Source organism: Haliotis rufescens, unplaced genomic scaffold (genome assembly GCF_023055435.1).
Source record: "Haliotis rufescens isolate VD_foot unplaced genomic scaffold, xgHalRufe1.0.p SCAF_6, whole genome shotgun sequence".
NCBI lineage: Eukaryota > Metazoa > Mollusca > Gastropoda > Lepetellida > Haliotidae > Haliotis > Haliotis rufescens.
Window position 1 is genome coordinate 38966135 of NW_025964334.1, and position 24912 is coordinate 38991046.

Below are 24912 nucleotides of genomic sequence, written 5' to 3' on the forward strand. Positions count from 1 at the left end.
TCCCACAACTGTTTATTTGGTTTCTTTGGTTACATACTAGTTTGAACAACCCCCCAAAAAAGAAACACCACCCGCCTGCACTATATTTTCAAAAGCCATTGCCTGAGAACCAATTATTTTATTTGAGTAAAAGGCAGGATGGGAGCATCTACTTGATGTAAATGCAAAATGTCCTGAAGAAGCAAAATAAAGTGCTGCAAAACACAATTTCTATGAAGTTCAAGAGAAAAAGTGAAACCTTCTCCACTAAAACATGATGGAAGCACAAACTGACAAAACCAGTTACTACATTTACTACTGAATTCATTAGGGTGGGAGAAAGAAAAAACATTTCAAGTCACATTTTGACTTGTAATAATATCTACATGGAATATTTGTTAAGAAACATAAATGGTATTACAGTGTTCCCTCGTTATTGCGCCCTTCAATATAGCGCTAACCTCGGTTATAGCTCGCGGTAAAGCATGGCTCCCAAAATTTTCTAACATTTTCAATAAACTCAAGTTTTCAAATGACACAATGTTTTCCCCCATCTCAGAAAACATTATCAGCTGATCATCGCGATCACGTAACACCGGAAATACCAGTCAACAAATCCGAACTGAAGTACGCAATTTAATCCTATTAGAATAATATCTGGAATATAAAAAAATGTTCATTGTTTATCTGGACTAATGTTTGCAATATATATTTTTTAATTATATTCAAAATTTCATTCAATAATATTTACAATAATTTCGGCGAAATCGTATGCGAAGTGATCGGTGGATCGCACAACTCACCGTTATTAACAGCAACCACGGTCAGATTACCGCTATTGACGCCTTGAAACGAACTTTAGTTGCAAGAGAATGGATACACATATCACAAATGCCGTACCATGAACCGCTAAAAGTCATATTTGAGGCAGTTTGACAATTAAATGTCAACATAACATTTTCGCAATCGAAATACATGTTGCGCGTGAAGTCCCTACGGTGATTGGTCAAAATCGTTCCATACGTCAAAAAATATCCTGCATACAATCTGTACCAAAGTGCTATGCTTGTGGTTCTTATAATTTTAAGTATACATGGTGGAAGCTGCAACTAAAATAACAGGATATTGGAATATATTATTCCTGATAAAATAATAATTTCAGATATAATTTCTTCCGACCATGGCATCAAATTTCTTTAAAGTGGTATCACTGGGTATGTTTTAACTGAATCACCGGTAGATTTGGAGGAAACGTGTGCACAGCTGATTGCTATTTCCGGCTTAGTTTACGAGAAAATACGCATGGTAATCTTAATCTCTGCATATAAAAAACAATGCCTTTGAGAGCAGGAAATACATTTTAAATGGTAAATCATCATGTCTAGTGATGTTTTATATCAAGCTTTATTGACCAAGTTTGTTATAGATCTACCTGCTTATTCACCTGAAGGGATACGATGTGTTGTTGTTTTTGAAACCGCATATTATACTCGATAAATCTTTTTTTACACTATGAATCTTAAATAACTTCTATTCTAATCTTTTTTTAAACTCTGAAATGTGCAACCTAGATCGTGTTATGTAGGCAGAGCATGTATACTGTTTTGTTGGTCATCTACCACCTACAACTCGACCTTCGTTAAACCGCTGATCATCTATAACGCTCATCAATTGTTTGGACCCCGAAGGTAGCGTTGTAGCGAGGGATCACTGTAGTTTGTGATATGTGACTATGGTCATTACCAGTTCAAACCCAAGATGTTGCTTTGGACATGGTAGAATAAATGCAAAATATTAAGATTCAAAAAGTTCAGTTCATTATCACATTGATTAACATACAAAGAAATAATGAGTCACTTCAATATGCTACACCTATTCCGTCACACCCCACACAAGATGATGGTCAGTGTATGGAACTCCTGTTGAGATGGGCTCTTTACAGAAGATCAAGTCTTGTGTACCCCCAAGAGTGTGGGTTGGTTTGCTGATATACTGGACGAATGTAAGCTGCTCCATTAGGTTGGATAGTGCATTGTTGTCACGGACAGACTGGTCCATATCGAAGTCCCCAGTGATAACAATCCTATACTGATTAAGAGGCAGCTGCTCCAACAGAGTTTGCAAGTGAATGAGGAAAGTTCTCCTATATGATGATGATGATGATGATGTGGCTTTTTAACAATATGGTCATACCATGTGATATGATAAGAGAAAAAACCAACAAGACAATATCATAAATGTGAATGTTAAAATTCTACAGCACAAAAGTCGTCATATCAACATGTGCTAAAAACTGTAAAAAGTTTCATTAGTATGCCATCTTATCGCACACTCATCTCTGTCATAATCAATGCAGAAGTAGGGATGATGGATTGATAATGAAGTCATTAAACAAAAGTTACCCTCAACCATTATTGAGGCACAAACTGACAACTTGGTAGAAGGCATACACAGTTTCCCCTACTATGGGAGATACCTCCAAATGATGACAAACACAAAATGTAGGCACAAAAAGACACTTTATAATGACTTATAAGATTCCTTAAACATGTTAAACAGGTTAAATGGGTATCAAGTTGAATTTTTTGGTATTTAAAAGAAGAATTCATATTATTATAAATTTCTTAAAGTTCAACTTGTTGCCATGGAAATATAAAAATATAAATTTCCAAGATTTTTAAATAGTAAAAGGCACCAGTTGAGCATGTACCTGACAGACCTGCAAAGTTTCATGAATAAATATTTAACGGTTTCCGAGTTTTGCTCCGGAAACGAAACGTGACGGACGGACGGAGCCCCGTTTCTATATCCCCTGCCAACTTCGTTGGGCGGGGGATAATAATAATCCTAAGAGTAGCACTTCAGAACAGCTGACCAGTCACCATCGAGGCTTACGAGGTCTCGATTGTTAAAACTTTGTTGACATGTAACAGTCCAATTACAACAAATATGACTTTCAATGAGTCAAAGTATGGCATTTATGATATCCATTCTCTGTCAGCTAAAGTTTGTTTCAAGGTGTCAATAGTGGTAATCTGACCATGGTTGCTGTAAATAACGGCGATCTACCGATCCCCCCGCACACGATTTTACCGAAATTAATGTAAACAATATTGAAAGAAATTTTTAATAAAATTAATAAAATATGTTACAAACGTAAGTACAGATATACAACAAACGTTGTTATGGCCAGATAGTGTAATAATAGGAGTAAATTATTGATTTATTGATTGGTATTTACGGCTCGCAGTGATCAGCTGGTAATGTTTTTTTGTGATGTGGATAAAACATTATGTCAGTGTAAAACTTTAGTTTATTAAAAATGTACATAAATTTGGGGAGCCATGCGATACCGCTTGCTATCACCAAGTTAGTGCTATATTGATGGGGGCAATAGCGAGGGAACGCTGAACACAATTTAAGTGTCATGTCTAGTGATGTTTTGTCGCAAATGTCACATTATTGTTCACCATGTGTGTTGACCATGTTTGTTATCACTTTTCTTTCACCTGAAAGAATATTATGTAGTTTTTTTTATCCCCACTGCCATATAATATAGGGCGGATATAGTCATCATCTGGTCTGTCTGCTTGTCTCTGTTTAGTTTCTGGAGCATAACTTGGAAACCGTGAAAGATTTGTCATCCAAACTTGGTACATGTTTTAACCAGGGAGGTCCTTTCGCTATTGTAGGGGCTGGGGGGATTTGTCATCTTCTGATTACTCTGGTTTTACTGCGCATAATACTCTACCACTGCTCTACTGCATCCTCTAACAAGGGAATCTATTTTGACTGCTGACATGTTCATTTGATGACTAAGTTTGAGACAAAAAATTTGACCACCAAAGTATGAACAAACCTAAAATTGGTAAAATGAATTTTTTTTAAATTACTTGCCTAACTTACAACTACTTCAACAAAAAGTGGTATGTCGCATCATGGACCCTTTCAGATAATATGAAAATATCCATGTCTTGCCTCTTGTAAACATGGTAAAGGCTGTGGCCTTGCTGTTGAGTCCCATGTGTACATTCATATATCTTCTTTGCATCCCACATTTTCATTGGTCTGCACTCTCCACCAATGTATCTTTTTTATGTAAAAAAAGGATCTCGCCATGTTTACTGATGTTAGTTAAACCAGATATCATGAACAAAGGTTATCTTGGATTACCATATTTTCTTGAGTATAGTGCACACTTTAAAAAACAACAACACAGCTGTGTAGAAGGAGGTGCACATTATACACGCAACAATGAGTTTTGATGTTTTTTTCCTCGAACGGAAAGACGTTACCGTGAGCACGTAACACTGGAAATATCGTGTCAACAAATTCATACTGAAGTATGCAAATTAATCATATAATTACACAGTCTGGCTATAAAAAGTGTTCTTTGTATATCTTGACTTTAAATATGGTTTTAATTAATTTCGGTGAAATCGTGTGTAAAGCGATCGGAAGATCGCACAACTTACCGTTATTAACAGCAACTACGGTCAGATTACCGCTATTGATGCCTTGAAACTAACTTTAGTTGACAGAGAATGGATAACATATATCATAAATGCCATACTTTGACTCGTTAAAAGCCTCGAGGGTGACTGGTCAAACTGGTTCCATGTGAAAAATAATAACCGGCAATAGCGATCAGGTGCTTTGCTAAGGGTTATAATTATTTTAAATATATTCAGTAAAAGCTGCAACTAAAATAACAAGACATTGGAATATATTATTCCCGGTAAAAAAAATAGTTTAAATTTTTGCCGATCCCTGCATTAAAATCCTTGTTAAATCATTGGATGTGTCTTGACTGAATCACAGGTACATTCCAAGAAAACGTGTGTACAGCTGATTGCTGTTTTCGGCTTAGTTTAAACCAGCATTGTGTAGTCACATTAGTTGCTCCTGGACCAGCATTGTGTATTCACATTATTTGCTCCTGGACCAGCATTGTGTATTCACATTAGTTGCTCCCGGACCAGCATTGTGTATTCACATTAGTTGCTCCTGGACCAGCATTGTGTATTCACATTAGTTACTCCTGGACCAGCATTGTGTATTCACATTAGTTTCTCCTGGACCAGCATTGTGTATTCACATTAGTTGCTCCCGGACAAGCATTGTGTATTCACATTAGTTGCTCCCGGGCCAGCATTGTTTAGTCACATTAGTTACTCCTGGACCAGCATTGTGTATTCACATTAGTTTCTCCTGGACCAGCATTGTGTATTCACATTAGTTGCTCCTGGACCAGCATTGTGTATTCACATTAGTTACTCCTGGACCAGCATTGTGTATTCACATTAGTTTCTCCTGGACCAGCATTGTGTATTCACATTAGTTACTCCTGGACCAGCATTGTGTATTCACATTAGTTTCTCCTGGACCAGCATTGTGTATTCACATTAGTTGCTCCCGGACAAGCATTGTGTATTCACATTAGTTGCTCCCGGGCCAGCATTGTGTATTCACATTAGTTACTCCTGGACCAGCATTGTGCATTCACATTAGTTACTCCTGGACCAGCATTGTGTATTCACATTAGTTTCTCCTGGACCAGCATTGTGTATTCACATTAGTTACTCCTGGACCAGCATTGTGTATTCACATTAGTTTCTCCTGGACCAGCATTGTGTATTCACATTAGTTACTCCTGGACCAGCATTGTGTATTCACATTAGTTTCTCCTGGACCAGCATTGTGTATTCACATTAGTTGCTCCCGGACAAGCATTGTGTATTCACATTAGTTGCTCCCGGGCCAGCATTGTTTAGTCACATTAGTTACTCCTGGACCAGCATTGTGTATTCACATGAGTTACTCCTGGACCAGCATTGTGTATTCACATTAGTTACTCCTGGACCAGCATTGTGTATTCACATTAGTTGCTCCTGGACCAGCATTGTGTAGTCACATTAGTTGCTCCCAGACCAGTATTGTGTATTCACATTAGTTGCTCCTGGACCAGCATTATGTATTCACATTAGTTGCTCCCGGACCAGCATTGTGTATTCACATTAGTTGCTCCCGGACAAGCATTGTGTATTCACATTAGTTGCTCCCGGGCCAGCATTGTTTAGTCACATTAGTTACTCCTGGACCAGCATTGTGTATTCACATTAGTTACTCCTGGACCAGCATTGTGTATTCACATTAGTTGCTCCTGGACCAGCATTGTGTAAACACATTAGTTGCTCCCAGACCAGCATTGTGTATTCACATTAGTTGCTCCTGGACCAGCATTGTGTATTCACATTAGTTGCTCCTGGACCAGCATTATGTATTCACATTAGTAACAGTGGCTGGCACAGGCAAGTTCATCTGTAGTGTGCAGCATTATGCTTTCTTTAACAACTTCCAGACATGATGATCATGATGATGAGTGTTTCTTTTTTAGGTTGGTGCTGGTGGCAAGAAGAGTCGTCTGCTACTGGCAATGTCTTCAGCTGCAGAGTTCCGCGACTATCTCACGGAGTTCACAGAACATTATGCATCATTAGGTGGGTTGCAGACCGTACAGGACACAAAACATCATCCTACATGAAAGAAGTACAATTTTTTTTCAATTTTTTAAAGTTGTGGGCCAAATGTTTAAATAGAAATGTTGTTTGAACCTTCTTCTCATGTGGAATGTGTAGGTAAGGAATAAACATTTGTTTTTTTGTTGTGGATTGACTGGTGAAAAACGGAATCACCTAGGTAAGCTATATTCTATGCCAGACTTAAATTATTTGTTTCTGGTTTAGTTCCCTAAACAGATAAAAAAAAAATTACTTTGCAGTGCATTTCTGTTACTTTCAGATTGCAATTAGAGCTAACCATAAATATGAGCTCAGATTTACATATCTGTTGACAATCTGGAAGGTTGAGGTTACAGGCTGCTTTCCAAAGTTGCCAAATTTGCATGTGTATACATTCTCTGGCTTGTTTAAGAAAAGTGGACTATTGATCTAACGGTGTGACCGCACATCTCAACAGAATGCCCAGTGCTATGTATAAGGACGACCGACATGCATTGCTTGTTGTGGTCGTCTTGGTTACCTTGTGTTACTGTCCTGGCTGTCTGAGTACAATCAATCTTTCATGTTTGTTCCAGATGCGAATGATGAGAGTAAGTACTACCAAATTGCTATGATATCTCTCTACCATATGTTATCTTCACTACAACGTGGTCACCGTTAACTCCATCCACTCCGTCCTTGCTACTCGCTACTGGCTGTATGCAGCTTGGTTTTACTTTCAAAATTGGGGAAAATTGTCCCACACTCACCTTTGTGTTCTACCTGAGAATGTTTGCACCTGAAACCGAATTGCGACTATGTAATGTTTTGAGTTTGGCTAGCTCTGTTGAGCTGTAGACTTCTCTGAGTGTGTGTATTTGTTATCAGTTCAAATGCAGAGCAACCAGAGGCAGTGTCGTAACAAACATGGAAGAACTATGTTGTGTTCACTCCTTCCACCACCTCCTTACTAACATTGTAGTTGCAGGCTCATCTTGCATTGTCTTGCACGGCTCAGCCACTGGGAAAACAATGTATGCTAGCATCTGTGCTCGTCCTGTAATAACATGGCTTGATGCTTGCTGTATTTGAATCCAAATAAAAATATTAAGTTTTCTGAAGTAGAAAAAAAAACTTACTGTGACTGAAACAAAATGAAAAATCTTTAGATTAATACATTTTACTCTTTTTCATTTTTTTATAGATGTAATGCTTGTTACTAACATTGCTGTCATCTAAATTTTACAAATATGTTATTTTATGTAATGATTTGCATATTTGAAGTAATCTTTTGCATTTTCATCTTGAATTATTCTATGAACTTCTTCCTATTGGACATAGGAATGATGTATGGCATATGAGATATTCATATTTAATATGAATGTGGATAAGAAGAAAAACATTCTTGAGCAATAAATCATTAATGTGTTTTGTAACAAAATAGCTATCTATTAACACAAATTCCCTTTATGTCTCGATCTCATTAAAATCAGACATTAGTTCTCACTACCGCTAAACAAAGATCTCAGGACTTCCTATTACTGGTCACGTCAAAACGACCTTTTGCGAACTTTGACTAACAAGAAGCTGACCAATTAGAAAGCAGCTTTCTTGAGCGCAAATTTCAAACTAACGACTTCCATTTCAGACTACACTTCGAAATAAAATCAATTCAAAATTTGGAAAACTGTACAAATGAAAAATCTAGAATGTCTTAACAGATGTCTGATTTTGTATGGCAGTGCTTCCCTAAGGCTATGGAAAGTCTCTTCCATTTCAAATGTTTATCTCATTTTAGCGAGAGATAGACAAATATATTAACAGAGTCAGTCGTACAGCATGTAACTGTTTTTTGAATACTCTGTACTAACCTTTTTGCGGTTGCATTTTTAGAAAACACATTCCAAATGTCACTTTCCCAATCTGGTAAGTGACGCTCTGATTGGTCGTATGAAATGTCGTTCAGGCGTGATGCCTAATAGGATGTCCTTAGATCTCTGTTGAGCGATAGCGAGAACTCAGAGACTGCTTTTTATGTCTAACCTTCTTAAAGGGATCCCTGTCTCATACATTGTTTTCTCTAGATCCAGGTTACCATTGCTGGTCCAGTATTGGCACATGTCCAGGTGTACACTTGCGTTACAGCACGGTCAAATAGATCCTTTAATGGTTTGTGTTGAAATGCTACAATACAACTATTACTAACTTGGTAGCCTTTTCACATCTCAAACTCAGGTTCCAAGACTTCTGCACGTGGAACCTTGAAAAATGGATTTTGTATTTAAACGATGAGCACAAACTACATAATCAAAATTTGCAGTTTACATTTAGACCATTTAGCCTTGAATTGCTTTCATGTTTCTGCCCAATTTAAAACTGTAATCCAAGCAATACAAATCAAGAACTGCAGTGCCCTTTGTTGTACAACCACAAGTGACTCTTGTTATCTCAAACTTTTAATACAGTTAGTTCTCAAAATCTTCTGTACAGTAACTTCTCATATATTCATATCCAGTTTTTGAGGGAAAGTCATGATTATAGCATGATAAGATTAAAAATTTAGTCAGCAATTAATCCAAAGTCCAAGTCTATTACAATTCTGGTTAGATCTAGTGAGTTCAACTGCTAATAGTCAATATGATAACACTAAAATCTGCCGAAATGTTCGGACTGGTAGACTGAAAGTTTTTGGCACAGACTGAATATTATATAAGTTCCTTTGATTAATATTGTAGCCAAAGACCCTTAAGGTTATCGGAGATTTCCCACTGGTCCTTTGAACCTGAATATAACAGGAGTCCCGTGTAGTTGTAACCTGGGGAGTGATGTGGAGTTAGATACACAGTCTGACCCTGTGCTGAAGACACTGGTGACATGACAGTATTGTGACCAGACACCACCCACCAAGCATGCTTGTCTAGATACTGCTCCTCTTCTTCCACTGTTGCCTCTCACACCTACCTACCCAAGCATCTCTTGACAGTGCTAGCAGTGGTGGATTATACTAGAATTTTGTTGGGTGTCTGTGCATGTTGATATACACAAATACATAATCCTTCATCTTTGTAGATGATGTACATTGTGGTTGTGGACCTATTGCACATTCCTTTGTAGATATTGACTTAGATATCTGAAGAATCTGTTTAGTATATAGCAAAGAATGCTTAGAGTCTTCTTCCACATATATTCAAAATGTTCTTGTAGACAGTGAATTATGAATGTTGAGCAAACTATGTGACAAATGTTTGAGTCATACTGATCAGACATAAACAAAGCGTGTAATCTCATAATGACTGGTAAATGCTTTTAGTGTCAAATCTGTTTTTACACACTTTATGGGCTGTGGTACTTTTCTTTTTTATCTGCAAAAGTCTTTTTATGATTGTATCATTTGCCATTGGAGAATGAACAATTTGTGTGTCATGACTCAATCTGTTTTAACTAAGGCTAGTTAATAGGCTGTTTTCTTCTAGTGAAAAGGAAGATTGGCACATGAGCACAAATAGTGGATAATATAATTTCAATAAAAACTAATGTTTGACAATGGCTAGTCAGACATTTAAGTTAATTAATGTTGTCATGCAATAACAATTTTAGGAAATAATTAAAGAAGGTATTAAATCAGGTCCTGAAGAAAGATAGCTCAAATAGCATGCGATAGACCCTATCTCTGTTTGCATATTGATAAGTAAGTTTCATGTTTCACATTCTTGTTACATGTAACAATTAATTAGAAATGAAAATATTGGTATTGAGAATCCTCCTGAATTTGAGGTGAGGATTGAGGTATTTAGAAGCATCCGACTCTTTCATCAGACGTTTTTTTTTTCTGACAAGAAGGTCCTATCTGTGATGTATCAGTGTTTTAATTTGGAGGTGCATATATGTTTCAGGCCCTTCAAACACAGAGAACCCGCCTGAAGATGGCAAGCTCAAGAGTGAGATGATTGTCAAGGACAACAAGAGATACTACCTTGACCTCAAGGAGAACCAACGAGGCCGATTCCTCAGGGTAAGCAGGAAATGTACACTATTGTTCAGCCCATGAAGATCCAGGTTAGAATAAGTCTTCAGCAACCCATGCTTGCCGTAAGAGGCGACCTTTGGGATTGGGTAGTCAGGCTCGCTGACTTGGTTGAGGCATGTCCTTGTATCCCATTTGTGTGGATCGATGCTCATGATTTCAATCACGGGATTGTCAGACTAATATTATTTACAGATTGCCGTCATATAGATGTAATATTGTTGAGTGCGGCATTAAACAACAAAGAAACAACATTAGTGTGTACAGTTACTTTAGTGAGTGCAGTTTGTATGCACATTAGGAATCTGTAAAATTTGCAAATGAAGAGTTTGCATGTTTACTGGAGTAGTCCGTGAGTGATGAGAAAGGGGATAATTTGTCCACAATGGGTCTTTAGTGTTGTTAATACATGAATGGGTGACTGCCAAGGAAAACTTCTTGTGTTGCTTAAACACTACTGGGCTGTCTGCTTCATGCCTCTGTACACTTGGCAAACTGTTGCAACGTTAGTTTAATTTGGTCTTTGATAAGAAAGAAATGCGGTAATGTTCACTAACAAGTTATTGATTGACAATTACCTATGGTGGGTACATACATGTATTTCCTCTGAATGCTTCACAATTCTATCTCATCTGCATTGTAGGTTTCACAAACAATTCCTCGTGGAGGTCCACGGTCGCAAATAGCGATCCCTGCCCAGGGCATGATTGAGTTCCGTGATGCACTCACTGAGCTCCTGGATGAGTACGGTACTGACGATCAAGGTGAGGAGGGTAAGAGATCATTCCTGTGACACAGGTACCTCCCTACTCACAACAGCTCCACCAGTAACCTCACTAACTTCTTACAGTTCATTTTATTGCCTTGGATGATACTTACTAATGTTGATATGAGTAACTTAAGTTTTGAATTACTTTGTATTGTATCCTGATAGATTTATCTATTTGTGTAATACATTTCTATTTCTGTAAAAGAAGTAAGTATTACAAAAATGGTAAGATGTGACATTTTCAATTCTTTAGTTTCTGTATTGATCAGTTATCTGTTTTACAGCTTTTTATTGACAAAAATAGTCCCATTTGTTTCTGATTTTATTCTTACATGCTGGTGTTACTCAAATCAATGGTTAATGGTACAAGAGGCTATGTCTTTGACTTATGTTACTAACTGGTGTCAAATAAAGCATGGATATAATATTTCAGGTTTATGTTCAGTAATGAATCACTACTTGTCATTGACATTTTTAGGAATATACGAATAATCTGTAACTAGTGGAAGTTATACCCTAATAAGATGTTTTTTTCCTTTGGAGGAAATTCAGTATGTGCAGGGAACAATTCCTAAGCATATTGCTGGTGTGCTTATGTTTAGTGCTAACACATGCTGTTAGATAGTCATGGTTCTTGGGCACCATAAACAAATGAATAATAGCAACTTATATCTGCTTAGAAACAACTGAATATTCTGTCTCCATGGTGCACTCTAGGTCAACATTGCCCATAGTCATTACCAGGGTTACTTGAAAAAACAATTTCATATAAGGATAGTTTTCTACATTTGTCCCACAGTGTTTGTCAAATCAAAGTGGTTTTCCTTTTCAGAACCTCAGAGTGAGCTGCCAGAGTCTCGGTCTATGCGAGTAGAAAACAAAATGTTCTATTTTGATGTTGGCTCCAACCGACGAGGAGTGTACATGCGTGTATCAGAGGTAAGAAATGTCCCCAGATCCCTACCTCATTCTGACAAGCGAACATGCTGGCTGGGCTGGCATGGTCACGATGGGGTCTGCTAGAATATGTATGGCCATAATGCAGGCTTGATACAGAGTCTGGATGTTTGATTGTTTGTACAGTGTCATGACAGTGAACTGGAACTCTATGAATTGAAGGATTTGGTCATTGCCAGTGAGTTATCTAAAAAACAGGACTAGTCAGATTTTAAGAAAAATTTAACAGCAGAAATGACAAAGTGAAACAAGGAAGATCATGTTGATGTCCAGATGCTTCCTGTGATCATTATTGTAATGCAGTGATCTGCATGTGTGAATTCAGTTCTTTAGGCCAATTTTTATGGGAATTTCTTCTTTTCTTTTTTGTCTTCTTGAAGGCCATTTGTTTGTTTTGCAGATGAGGGTACCATAGACTAGGCAAAAGTAAAATTATAAAAATAAAAAATAAAATGTTTATTTTCTCAAAGTATGCTCATTTCTACCCCCCCATTTTTAATAGTAGTGTTGTTATATTAAATATTACTGAAGACTGTATGTGTGTTATAAACAAATGTTTTGCAAATAAAACTTTGATTTATTTTTTTATCTTAATTAAACATTTTATGATTTACATTTGTCAGTTCTGCAACTTATGGTTTTACTGGTAGTTCTTGCCTCATGGATATTGACCAATAAATCTTAAAGACCAAAAATAAGGTTGCTCAGGCGTGATGAAGTAATATTCTTACCTTTTGAGATCAGTATTGTCTAAATTATCAGCTTGAAGATAAACGATTAGAGTTATGGTTGTTCATTCGTTACATGTGTGTTTATAATGCCTGTATATAATTTCCTTGTGGTCACTCTGCATTGAGTCATGCTATCTGAGTATCATCATGCATCATCACAAGTCTTATCATATCATCACCATTTGATGGCTGTCTTCATCATCATTGTTGGGCCTTTGTGTACAGTGCCAGTATTATTAGATGCATGAAAGTCCATCTCATTTAGTTGTTTTTGTTTCCGAAATTCTGCTGTATTGCTCCTAACATAAGCTCGGTCATATGTTTGCTTTGTCCACATGGTCCAGTTAGCTCTACATGTGCTGAACACAAGCTGATAGTAGCACCACTACACAGCCGGTGTATACATGTCAGCTATGATACGAAACCCCTAATAGCCAATAGTCCCAACTAATGTCATGCCAATGGGTAACTTACATAGCCTAGGTAATGATGCTAACATGCGGACTCAGTTAGACGCAGTCTGTGACCGAGTGCTAAAAGCTGTTAATCTCATTTCAGGTTGTCCCTGATCGGAATTACATGTCTAGGTCAAGCCCTCAGGTAACCAGGCCATATTTGGGTTGTTTCTCTCTGTCTATTACCTCTAGTTGTCTCATCATGCATCTTAGCTGACATGCACACACAGGTTTCTGGTGTTATGACAGTTTCAATAGTTGTGGCTATGACATACTCCAGTGGAACAGAGGGGAGCGATGTTGTTGGAGTGTCCTCAGTAGATAGCAGTACACGTTAGTCACAGACTAACTCTCATGTTCCTTCCACCTCTTACTAGACCCAGTACCCTTCCCTGCTTTGCATGATCACAGGACCTTCCTCTTTCCTACAGAACACATACTACATGTTGTTCATCAAGGTGTTCACTTTCACACATCTCATGCACACATGCTCTGTTTTAAGTTTGATGTTGCTCGACACATTCACATTTTATGACACATATCACTTGCAAGGGATAAATTGCCACAGTTTGCAAGGTAAATTGAAGCAATCATTTGTGTTTTTGATTTCAGAAATGTCCATAATGATTTTAGTTCACCCATTTGTGAGTATTTCAGGGACTTGTTGATGTGTTTACCTACCATGCAGCCTTTCATCCTACATATATATATATATATATATTTGCACATTAACAGAATCTCTTTCCATGATGCATCAATTATGCTTTGTCTGTTTCAGGTGAGAAACAATTTCCGCACTGCCATCACCATTCCAGAGCGCTCCTGGGCGAGGTTTCGAGACACCCTGTCTGAGTTTGTTGACAAATCTGGGAAGAAGGAGGGTAGCCAATAAGCCAACACGGCGCTTGTAGTGGCTACACTCTTCAACAGCTAACCAACCAGTGTGACAGAGGGAATGTGCTTGGTCATGTCTGCCGTCATTGTCAGTGTCCAAGAGACTACTGTACAGGCTAGAGATCTAGCCAGCACCGGCACACGTCATGTGTATGTATGTCGTTTGTTTGTGGACCTTTCTTACTAATGAGAGCAGGAGGACTTGCGACATGAACAGTTTAACAGGGGTCCACAGCACACTATTTGTTGATAATGCATTCATAAAGTTTTTTATGCTGTCAAGATTGGCTCTAATTTGGTGTCCACTAGAAGTAATGTGAAGCATCATCAGCAACAACAGCATCAGCAGCTGCAGCAGCAACAGAGAAATGGATAGGTCGGCCGCAGTATCAACATAAACGGCAGTGGAATCACAGTCCGAGAAGAGTTGAGGGCAATGGGCTGTCTATTGACCACCAGGACAGGCAGCCATTCATCTGAAGATGGTAGCAAGTGCAACACAAAGACTATGGCTACTTTCTAACCACCGCTGAAGGTTCAACCTTTGCTTTCAGAAGCCATATGACAATGACATCCCACGGAAACAACTAACTGTGTTTGACTTTTGGCAAGCCAAGCTGTAACATATTGAGTGCCTAGTTGGCAAAAAAGGCTTGCAGCGAGATCATTCATCATTTGCCTACACTGCCCATTGACATGCTCATGTTTTCAGGTGTGGTTTTTTTATGTTTGATACCAAATCATCCATGTTGGACTCAAGGTGATTATTAAGCACATTTCCTTTGTCGCTACCAGGCTGGCAACCAGCTCTGTCTATCTGTCCGGTCGTTGCAACTTGGACTGGTCAATGGTGACTGACTTACGAGGAGAGTTATCTTCCCATCATTGTTTGAGTATATCTACAGTTATGTAGTCATACTTGGTTTTAAATAGTGTGGTTATGGACGACAAGGTTTAATGCTTGTTATGCTCTTAGCAACCCTGTTACTTTGTTGTTGTTGAACGATGGATTGGGATTTGTAAATTATTGTACACAGACAGAATGAGACTTAATATATGGGAAGCTATAAACACTTGATGATTTGTTGCTAGAACGTGGCGGTTGGCTTGCTGGATAGAGGCTATCACAACACTCCCTCTTACTGACTGAACCATTGCTTTGATGGGAGCTGTGGCTAAGTAGTGTAAACTCAAGCATTGGTCAGTTTGTTGACTATGGGAGGTATGGATGGCCGGTCAGCCAGATACTGATGTCCGCTGCCAGTGCATCAGTCAGTGCTTGTTGGATGTAGCTCTGTTTGGTTGTATGCTGGCAGCAGATGTGGATCTGTCTATCCGTCCGTCCATCCATCCACCTGCTTGCCTGCCTGCCTTCTCGCCTGTCACAGCTGCAGAGCTCAGTCATCCATTGTAGGCTGGATATAGATTGGTTGGCACTTTACATTCAGGTGTTGATATTCTTTCACATGGTTTTGCTAGTGGATAATTGGTTGCAATATTTATTGTTGTCAGTGTACATGGTATCTGGTAGCATCCACTATGTTGATTGACCCTGTGGACTTTGGTATGGTCTTGTTCTCGACTACGGTATGTATGTATGTTCCTGTTTTGTTTCTGGCTCGCTTTCTGAATGCGGTGGCGACGAAAATGTCCCGAGCAAGGTCCTTGAGGCCGACCTGATTGGCCTAGCAGAACGTCTAATGTGGGAGATCACCCTCAATATACTTGTCCGGTGGAAAAAAGTCTTAAAAAATACCAAAAAAATGAGATCAACATAAGCCTTCAAGGAGAAAGAATATAATAACATCATTGAGAACATGCATGTAAATAACCATTGATTATGAAATTGTGATACTGATGAAAATTAAGCAATGAAAATTAAACAGAAATCACAAGTGGGTCTCAATCCTCCCCTCTTTTAGCCCCTGCCTGGGGAGTGTCGATCCCCATGTCCACTCGCCCACCTACCCCTGACCCACCCCACCCATCCTAGACAATGCATAGGGCCGACAACCTAGTGGCAAGTGGTTAGATGGGCAAGACAACTGGCTGAATTGGTTGACAGCTGAAATATAACCTGAAACCGTTATTAGATACAACATGGTGCCAGGCACATAGTGATGTTGATTGTTTCTGCTTGAGCAGGGCACCCTGTTGTTGCCTAGTCCTCTCTGTCTCTCCCAGCATTGCTGATTATCTTGCTCATCCCTCCTCTGCGTCACTCACACAATCATGGTAGCTTCCTGTAGGCTCATTCTGCCAGGATCAAACAATGTCCCCAATATCCTCATGTTTTAACTACTATTATTTTAACGTTTTGTTTATCACTAGTTGTAAATTAATGTATTGATAATACACAGTATTTATGAAACCAGGGAAATAAATTGTTTCTCTGTTATTGCTTAGAGCCTTTCAAGTCTTCGAATTGAAGAGTTTATTTATGTTGATGTATTAATTATTGCACTTCTATAGATATTATTATTCATTCAAACTCTTATCATTGTTCTCGTTATGTTGCATGCCTCAAAACAAAAAACATATTTTGGGCTTCTTGTTGTTACTACCAACACTGTGACCTTTAGATTGTTATACCTTACCTACTGTTAATGCTCTTACTAAGCTGTGATTTGTAGCTACCAGGTGTTAAAACTTATCGCCTGCCTGCCGGCTGGCCTGGACTTGTTTACCATCTCCTCCCTGATACAGCTAGTATACACCATTTTCCTCATATCGCTCAGAATGTCAACACTATCCAGTATTCATCATCAATTGGCTAACCTGCACAATACCACATCTTCTTGGTTTTCAGTGTGCTTCCTTTCGTAGTTTGATGTACAAATGACTTGCTGAAAGCACTGTAAATGATGCGCTGAAGGGCACTGGTTTTTCTTCTGAACAAGGCTGTCAATTTTTCATACCAGTTGATCAAAAGAGTTGTTTCATTCACCTAAATTTGCCACTCGGTACAACTGGTTATGCAACAAAAAAAGCACTGTGATCTGATGAGAACTGGTTAGTTGACATTATGACTCTTAACCAGAAGGAATTCACTGGTTCGCCAAAGAAAGGCATGTACCAGTGTTTTAGCCATTGGTCCATTATAAGAGGCAAACATGTTGAGCTAGCCTGTTATCACCTATTGCCTTTCCCCTGAGCTAGGCTGTAATACACAAGCAAAACTTTGTTATACTATAGCCGGCTATTTCATACATTAGCTTGTACCACCATGTTCTCTGTTGAGGGGAGAGTCCAAAGAAGCCCAAAGAAGTTATTTTTTTAGGTAGGTTCTTAGAGGTATTCAAGGTTGTAATTGCAGTTTAAAATGTACAGTACTTTTACTTAACATGGAAAAGATGTTCTCAAATTGTTGTGCAACCATTAAATCTATACTGTTGACATGATCAGTTGTTTGTGATATGTGGACTGATAATCTATCTCCATTCCAATGGACACTGTAGTTCAGGTCACAAGAATTACAAGACTGAAAATGGCAGACTGAAAACAGCAAATTAAACAAGAAGATCCTCAGGACTCTGTAGCTCACCTCAATGTGTCTGGAATATGTGCATTGTTTTACTCTTAAGGTGATACCAGAAGCACTTCGTCCACAAGGCACCTGCCCTGCACATGATACCAGCTGTTACCTTATTATTTGGAAAAGTGTTCAATAAAAATTCATTTACTCTGTAATTTAACAAGCATGTTTACATACTCATGTCCCCCTCCAATATGACATGTCCTGTTGTGTGTAAGGAAAAGAGCACTACCGCCATGTTCAATCAGTTGTAGCTATTGAAACTCGAAAAATAAATTTAAGAAAAATCCGAAAATTATCAAAAGGCACCAGTTTAACACTAGACCTATCTGTGCGCCAAATTTACTTAAGAGATATCTTATGTTTTTTTAGTTCTGCTCCGGAAACGAAAAAAAACATGTGAATGACAGACAAACGGAACCCATTCCTATATCCTCTTAAAGGTTGTGATTCACAATTTACACGGCACACAACTTGTATGTTTGTTGGGAGCATGATATTCACACATGTGAACAGCACATAATGATTTTATGAGCACCTGATAGCTAAACAAACATGTTTGCGTAACCATAAGTAACGCATGCGCAATGTCATGGCTTGCTGAAAATCTACTGGGTGTGACAACCTCCTTCTACAGCAGGGCAACACTCGTGAGCCACGGGCGAGTTCTCCACAGGAGATGTCACATGAACAAGACGACCATGTTCGGCTGGTGCATCTCAAAATTGATACCAAACTGTGACATTAACAGCTTGGACAATTCCTGTTTTGAGTCAAAATAGTGTAGACAGCATCTGAGGTTCAGGTACAAGACTGGGACAATATACTGTTCCCAGATTAGTTTAGGTTTCACCAGAAGGTTTTAGCGATGTGTGCGTTACTAGCATCATCAGTGTTGGAGGAATGGAAGTGTAATGATATGGAGTGATATTGTAATTCTTGGGAGAACACCACTCATTGTTAAAGGCTGACTTTTCACCACAGTTTGCATTATTCCCTCCATAGCAGGGACACAAAATGTGCAGTTTTCTGTGAGATGAGCAAATACTTTCATCATAACCTTGTTTTGGACCCCCACTAAAACAGTTTGCCTGCATTCAAAGTGCTTTACTAATGGCAACAAGAGTTGTTAATTTCAGTATGAACATGATTAATGCTCAGGTTATAGGAATGGTGCATGGGTTAGGACCAAACGGCTGTAGCACACAATACAATATTCATTGTGTGTCATTTCAAAGATACTACTAATCTGGCCAGACAACAAGAAGACCACAAGAGAAGACACTTGGCTGGAGAAATGGGTTTCCTACAGACAGTTCAGAATAGACTCCTTGCCAAAGGTTATCGAAAGCTACTACAATGTAATTCAAAGTACACCAGAAAAGGATATCTTCTGACTGAAGCTAATATTCATAGAATAGTACTATTTTCAGTCATTGTCGATAGGCATATTTGAATAATTATATCTACAATTACAGGTTACAAAATGCACAGATGCAGTTACTACAATATTCAAAGGATGTGTGGCAATACATTATGTGCAGAAAACACGATAGAAATCTACAAAGGAAATGTATTTACGTTTTGGAGTCAAGAGAGAGCTTGGAATTTTGGTGCTTTTCTATGTATGACTGTGACGTCATTTCTTTTGTGTCACAATGAGCGATATGACGTCATAATGGTGACGTGCGATGTAGAGCGAAAACCTTGCAAAGCTTGCTTGGTTTTCTTTTGGGATGCCCACCTCATGTTAGCTCATCAAGTTGCCGTGCTTATATGCTTTCGATGCCTGTCATTTGTTCGAGTAAAGTATGACCGTGTAAACAAACTGCTTGATTATATACAGCGCCATATTTTGTTTGGTGATTCCGTAATTCAGATCGATAACCCTCTCAAAACACTGGACTCACTGGATGACGCTTCACTCAGTATATTTCCTAACACCAAAGAGTTCGCGTTTTATTTAGTCATGTTAGAGTGGAGATAAACATACTGTGTTTTCAATGTAGAGCTAGGTTACCTGTAGATTTAACCACGCTTAATTGAAATTGGAACCGAACGCGCAGCGTGAGGTTTCAAATATTAAATTTAGCACGGTTAAATCTACAGGTAACCAGCTCTACATTGAAAACACAGTATGTTTATCTCCTAACTAATATCTCAATGTTGCATTAGTAGTATTATAGATCCGGGGTGGAATAGGTCTTCAGCAACCCATGCTTGTCGTAAGAGGCGACTAATGGAATTGGGTGGTCAGGCTCGCTGACGTGGTAGATGCATGTCATTGTATCCCAATTACGTAGATCGATGCTCACGATGTCAATCACTGGATTGTCTGACCCAGACTCGATTATTTACAGACTGCCGTCATATACAGCTGTTTTTTGGAAGAAAGTGTGCACTATACTCAAGAAAATATGGTAGCTGGAATATTGTTGGTGCGGCATTAAACAACAAACAAAAGTAGTAATATATAATGTTTATTTACTGTTTAAATAATCGTGTCCTAATTACACCAACGAGCTGAAGAAGATGTATATATATTTCATAATTAAGAGTTTGAATGTATTCTGTTCAAAATGTCCATGCTCACAGGCTGTTTCTTTTAACCAAATACACAACCAGGCAGCATATAATTCCATATCTCCATTACATCGTAGCCTGTGGCTGTTTGTACTCAATAAAAATCACTGCCAGTTATCTAATTAGTAGTTGTGTGGGAAACAGTATCAAATCTGATCTACTGCGCAAGCGCTGGGCGGGAATATGTCACTTCTTTTCTGTGTGAGCTTGGGTCAACAAGGAAAACGTTTTTCCAAGTCCCAATTTAGTTTATCTTTACACTGATTTCACGTCTAAAGCTTTTTCACAGTTAAATTTCTGAGTGCCGTTGTACCAAGCGATCTTAGCACTAAGGTGATTGTAACTCCCATACGATCATAGCGCAAGGTTGTTTTGTTAAGACTCATCTTGCAAGATCATTCACGCAAGTAGAGTTTGTGTTTAAGTTCCTGGATCCTCATACTGTGTGTTTCAAGTGGCCATTTATCACGTGCAATGCAAGATGTGATCTGTGCGTTTCCTTCACTGAGGGGGAGGCACGGGTGGCCCAGTTGTCTAAGGCGCCGCGATTCGCTGTGCAGAGTTGCGTCCCTTGGGCATGCCAGAAACCTATGATTGTGGGTTCGAATCCTGGTTCGCCGCGATTATGTTTCAAGGTTTGCCAGCACCATATCCGTGCTCGTAGGTTTCACCGAAGTGGTAAACATCTGAGACTTTCCTCCAACATTAAGCGGACATGCCGTGATATAACTGCAATACTGTTGAAAACGGTGTTAAAAACCAACTCACTCACTCACTGAGTGGTTGGATTATCGGAGGATCTTCTCATTTCAAAAGTCTGAGGACTAGATCTAAGAAGTCTAGCTCCAAGGAGCTACAGTACAGGAAAGTCGGGTCATGAAAGCGCAGTCCAATAATGTTTGCACCGCCAACTCTGGGACCAGTAGGAGGACGTCTCTCTACATACGATGACAATTAGATGTTGGTAACGTCGACTGCTGGCTGTGAAATAAGGATACAAGATCCTTTTCCATCTCCGTCATCTCTATAACACCATGGCTATTCACGAGGATAACAACCCCGTCATCAGATGTTCCCATGTCTAGTCAGATTATAAGGCTACATAAATGATTTTCTGTCAGCAAGCCAGGACAAACAGCAACTCCAACAGGATACCATCTTTATGGTAGTTACTCTTGCACCTGGAAATTTTGGTACATCCAACCGAGTTGGAATTTAAACGAGTCCAGGACATTGTTTACATAGGAGGAAGATTTAATCTACACAGAAGCACCATGGCTCCTTCACAGGACAGGTTCATCAAGGTGACAGACATGATAACACAGGCATTATATCTGCCCAACAAAACTCACCGAATGGGGATGGTCTGCCTTGGAATCCTTACATCAATGCAGGACCATTCCTACAGAGGAAGGCTATTCTGTGCAGAACTGGATGAACACCTCAAGAGTTCTCGATCTGGATGAGATTATACAACTTGCAGCATCCAGACTCCTAGATCTGAATCGGAGGCTCTCCTACCACAAAGTAATGCCAGGTATTCCTTTCATGTTTCCTGCCCCAGTACATCACCTGTACATGGATGCCTCGACCACAGCACATATGGATGATCTAACCATCCAGGGAGTGTCATCACTGGAGGACAAGGCCCTTCACATTAATTGTGCTGGTCCTCAAGGCTTGGAATTCACAGCTACTTCATTCATCAGTGAGGGCTGTAGGGTAGCCTAGTGGCTAAAGCTTGTCACACTGAGTACAATGTGTGTGAAGCCCATTTCTGGTGTCGGCCCATGAAGATCCGGGGTAGAATAGGTCTTCAGCAACCCATACTTGCCGTGAAAGGCGACTATGCTTGTCGTAAGAGGCGACTAACGGGATCGGGTGGTCAGACTCGTTGACTTGGTTGATGCATGTCATCGATCCCAATTGCGTAGATCGATGCTCATGTTATCAATCACTGGATTGTCTGGTCCAGTCTCGATTATTTACAGACTGCCATCATATAGCTGGAATATTGCTGAGTGCGGCGTTAAACAACAAACAAACAAACATTTCTGATGTCCCCTCTGTGATATTACTGGAATATTGCTAAAAGTGGTGTAAAACCATACTCTCTCACATATTACCAGTCAACAGACAACACCAGGTGCATGTTGACATGAAAAGCTAGTTTCACCAGAAAAAAACCAGGTTGCACTCTGATCTAATAAATTAATCAAAGTTGAAACACAGATTCATAAACTAGTCTAAATAAATAGAATCTCAGATTGTTGAAGATCACACAAGGATCATTGATGTAGTATGGCAAATAATGCTTAAGTGGTGATTAAAGATCGATGTTGTGTGGACATTTAAGGGTTAGTCAGACAAAACTTAAAATTTAAATGCAGTTGGTGCATGAAGACATAAATATTAGGTTGTATCTTTCAATAATAGAGTGCACTGGTGCATGTTTTAAATAGCTATAATGAGCCCTGAAGATGATGGGAGTTTTGCCAGTGGAGTAAAGCTAAAGGATTAGATAAAGTGGAGATTCCTATAGTCACTGATTATCTTCTACACCTTTGACAGAAGAAAGAATTCTGGCATGGTACCTTTGAAGGCTATAGATCAGCCTTGGAGTCAGTATTCCACCATGATGGGCTCTTGGTAGGTACTTGCCCAGTCCTAAATCGCCTTATGTCTTTCCAATAGAAGACATTGCAGCTCCACATATCTTCCCTAAATGGAACCTATCTATTGTGCTGTCTTCATTGTTAGAAGCACCTCACTAACCGATGCATGAAGCTTTTCCCTTTGCTATGGCTAAGGTGGCAGGAGTACCCAAGTTACATGCCATGGATTTCTCCTCCCAAACTCTAATGATTGGAGAACAGTGTCCTTGCACACTCTCCCTGAGTTCCTAGCCAAGGACCAGACAGTTGCTGCATGTCCACTGGGACATAGGCAGTACTGTATTCCAGCATTGCATAAAGTCGTGGACCAACCAGAAAGTCTATGCCTGGTCAGGGGCGGTCGGGTAGCCTAGTGGTTAAAACGTTCACTTGTCATGCCGAAAACCCGGGTTCGATTCCTGACATGGGTACAATGTGTGAAGCCCATTTCTGGTGTCACTCGCCGTGATATTGCTGGAATATTGCTAAAAGCGGCGTAAAACCATACTCACTCACTCACTCACTCACTCACTCTATGCCTGGTCAGAGCATTTCAGTACTACCTGACGGCCACTCCAGCTAGCTAACAGACCTTGAGAGGTAACTTAATGCTTGCTTCTTGGTCAACAAAGGTGTGAAGATCAAAGGTTAACTCAATGGAATCACAGCTAAAATCTGAGAGTGATCTTTGGTTATACTGGTCTTGACAGTCTCTTATCAGTTGTCAGAACATTATGTCAATAATATGCAAATATATTTTTACTCCCAGTACGTCAGAATTACATGCATATTATCTATGGAAGGGACGTCAATACATGAGAAGGTCTGTCTGAATGACTCTGGAGTATGAGCGATATTTCAAGTTGAAATGATGTCATAAACCATTATCATATAGAAGAGGTGTGTGCTTCGCTGAATGAAGCCCACATGGCTATGGGTGTGAATTTTGTGTGTTAATGAGTAGTAATCAAGTTGTGTGTTTTTATACACAACACTCAATGAGAACATCGCTCCTGACATACAAATCCAAATGTGCATGCCACATACATCATACACTTAATTACAGCTGTATGTATGGACAGTTCTAACCATCCCAAGAGTGTGATTACTTTCATACCATTTCCATATAAATGTGCATACCACATACATCATACACTTAATTACAGCTGATTACTTTCATACCATTTCCATACAAATATACATACCACATACATCATACACTTAATTACAGCTGTATGTATGGACAGTTCTAACCGTCCCATGAGTGTGATTACTTTCATACCATTTCCATACAATTGTGCATGCCACATACATCATACACTTAATTACAGCTGTATGTATGGACAGTTCTAACCGTCCCAAGAGTGTGATTACTTTCATACCATTTCCATACAAATGTGCATGCCACATACATCATACACTTAATTACAGCTGTATGTATGGACAGTTCTAACCGTCCCAAGAGTGTGATTACTTTCATACCATTTCCATATAAATGTGCATGCCACATACATCATACACTTAATTACAGCTGTATGTATGGACAGTTCTAACCGTCCCAAGAGTGTGATTACTTTCATACCATTTCCATACAAATGTGCATGCGACATACATCATACACTTAATTACAGCTGTATGTATGGACAGTTCTAACCGTCCCAAGAGTGTGATTACTTTCATACCATTTCCATACAAATATGCATCAGTAAATAAATCATTGCTGCATGTAATTATGGAAAGACTTGCCCCTGTATCCCCCTTCCAAAATGTATATATATTAAATAGATATAATGATAATATTAATACTGATACAAAGTATAACACATACTAC

The 24912-nt window shown here is 39.0% G+C and overlaps 1 protein-coding gene across 7 annotated transcripts in view; it reads left to right on the top strand.

The window, feature by feature from the left end:
• Positions 1–17710, top strand: part of LOC124145812 (transcriptional activator protein Pur-alpha-like) — a 38796-nt gene extending 21086 nt beyond the window's left edge. Inside the window, exons 3-9 of one of the 7 annotated variants that reach the window (XM_046515740.2) lie at positions 6377–6479; positions 7076–7090; positions 10373–10491; positions 11147–11276; positions 12105–12211; positions 13519–13560; positions 14194–17710. In XM_046515740.2, coding sequence (XP_046371696.1) covers positions 6377–6479; positions 7076–7090; positions 10373–10491; positions 11147–11276; positions 12105–12211; positions 13519–13560; positions 14194–14307 — 630 coding nt within the window. In that variant the 3' untranslated portion in view covers positions 14308–17710. The remainder of the gene's footprint in view (positions 1–6376; positions 6480–7075; positions 7091–10372; positions 10492–11146; positions 11277–12104; positions 12212–13518; positions 13561–14193) is intronic. The other 6 variants (XM_046515742.2, XM_046515743.2, XM_046515745.2 and 3 more) reach the window with 6 other exon arrangements.
• The last annotated feature ends 7202 nt before the right edge of the window (positions 17711–24912 follow it).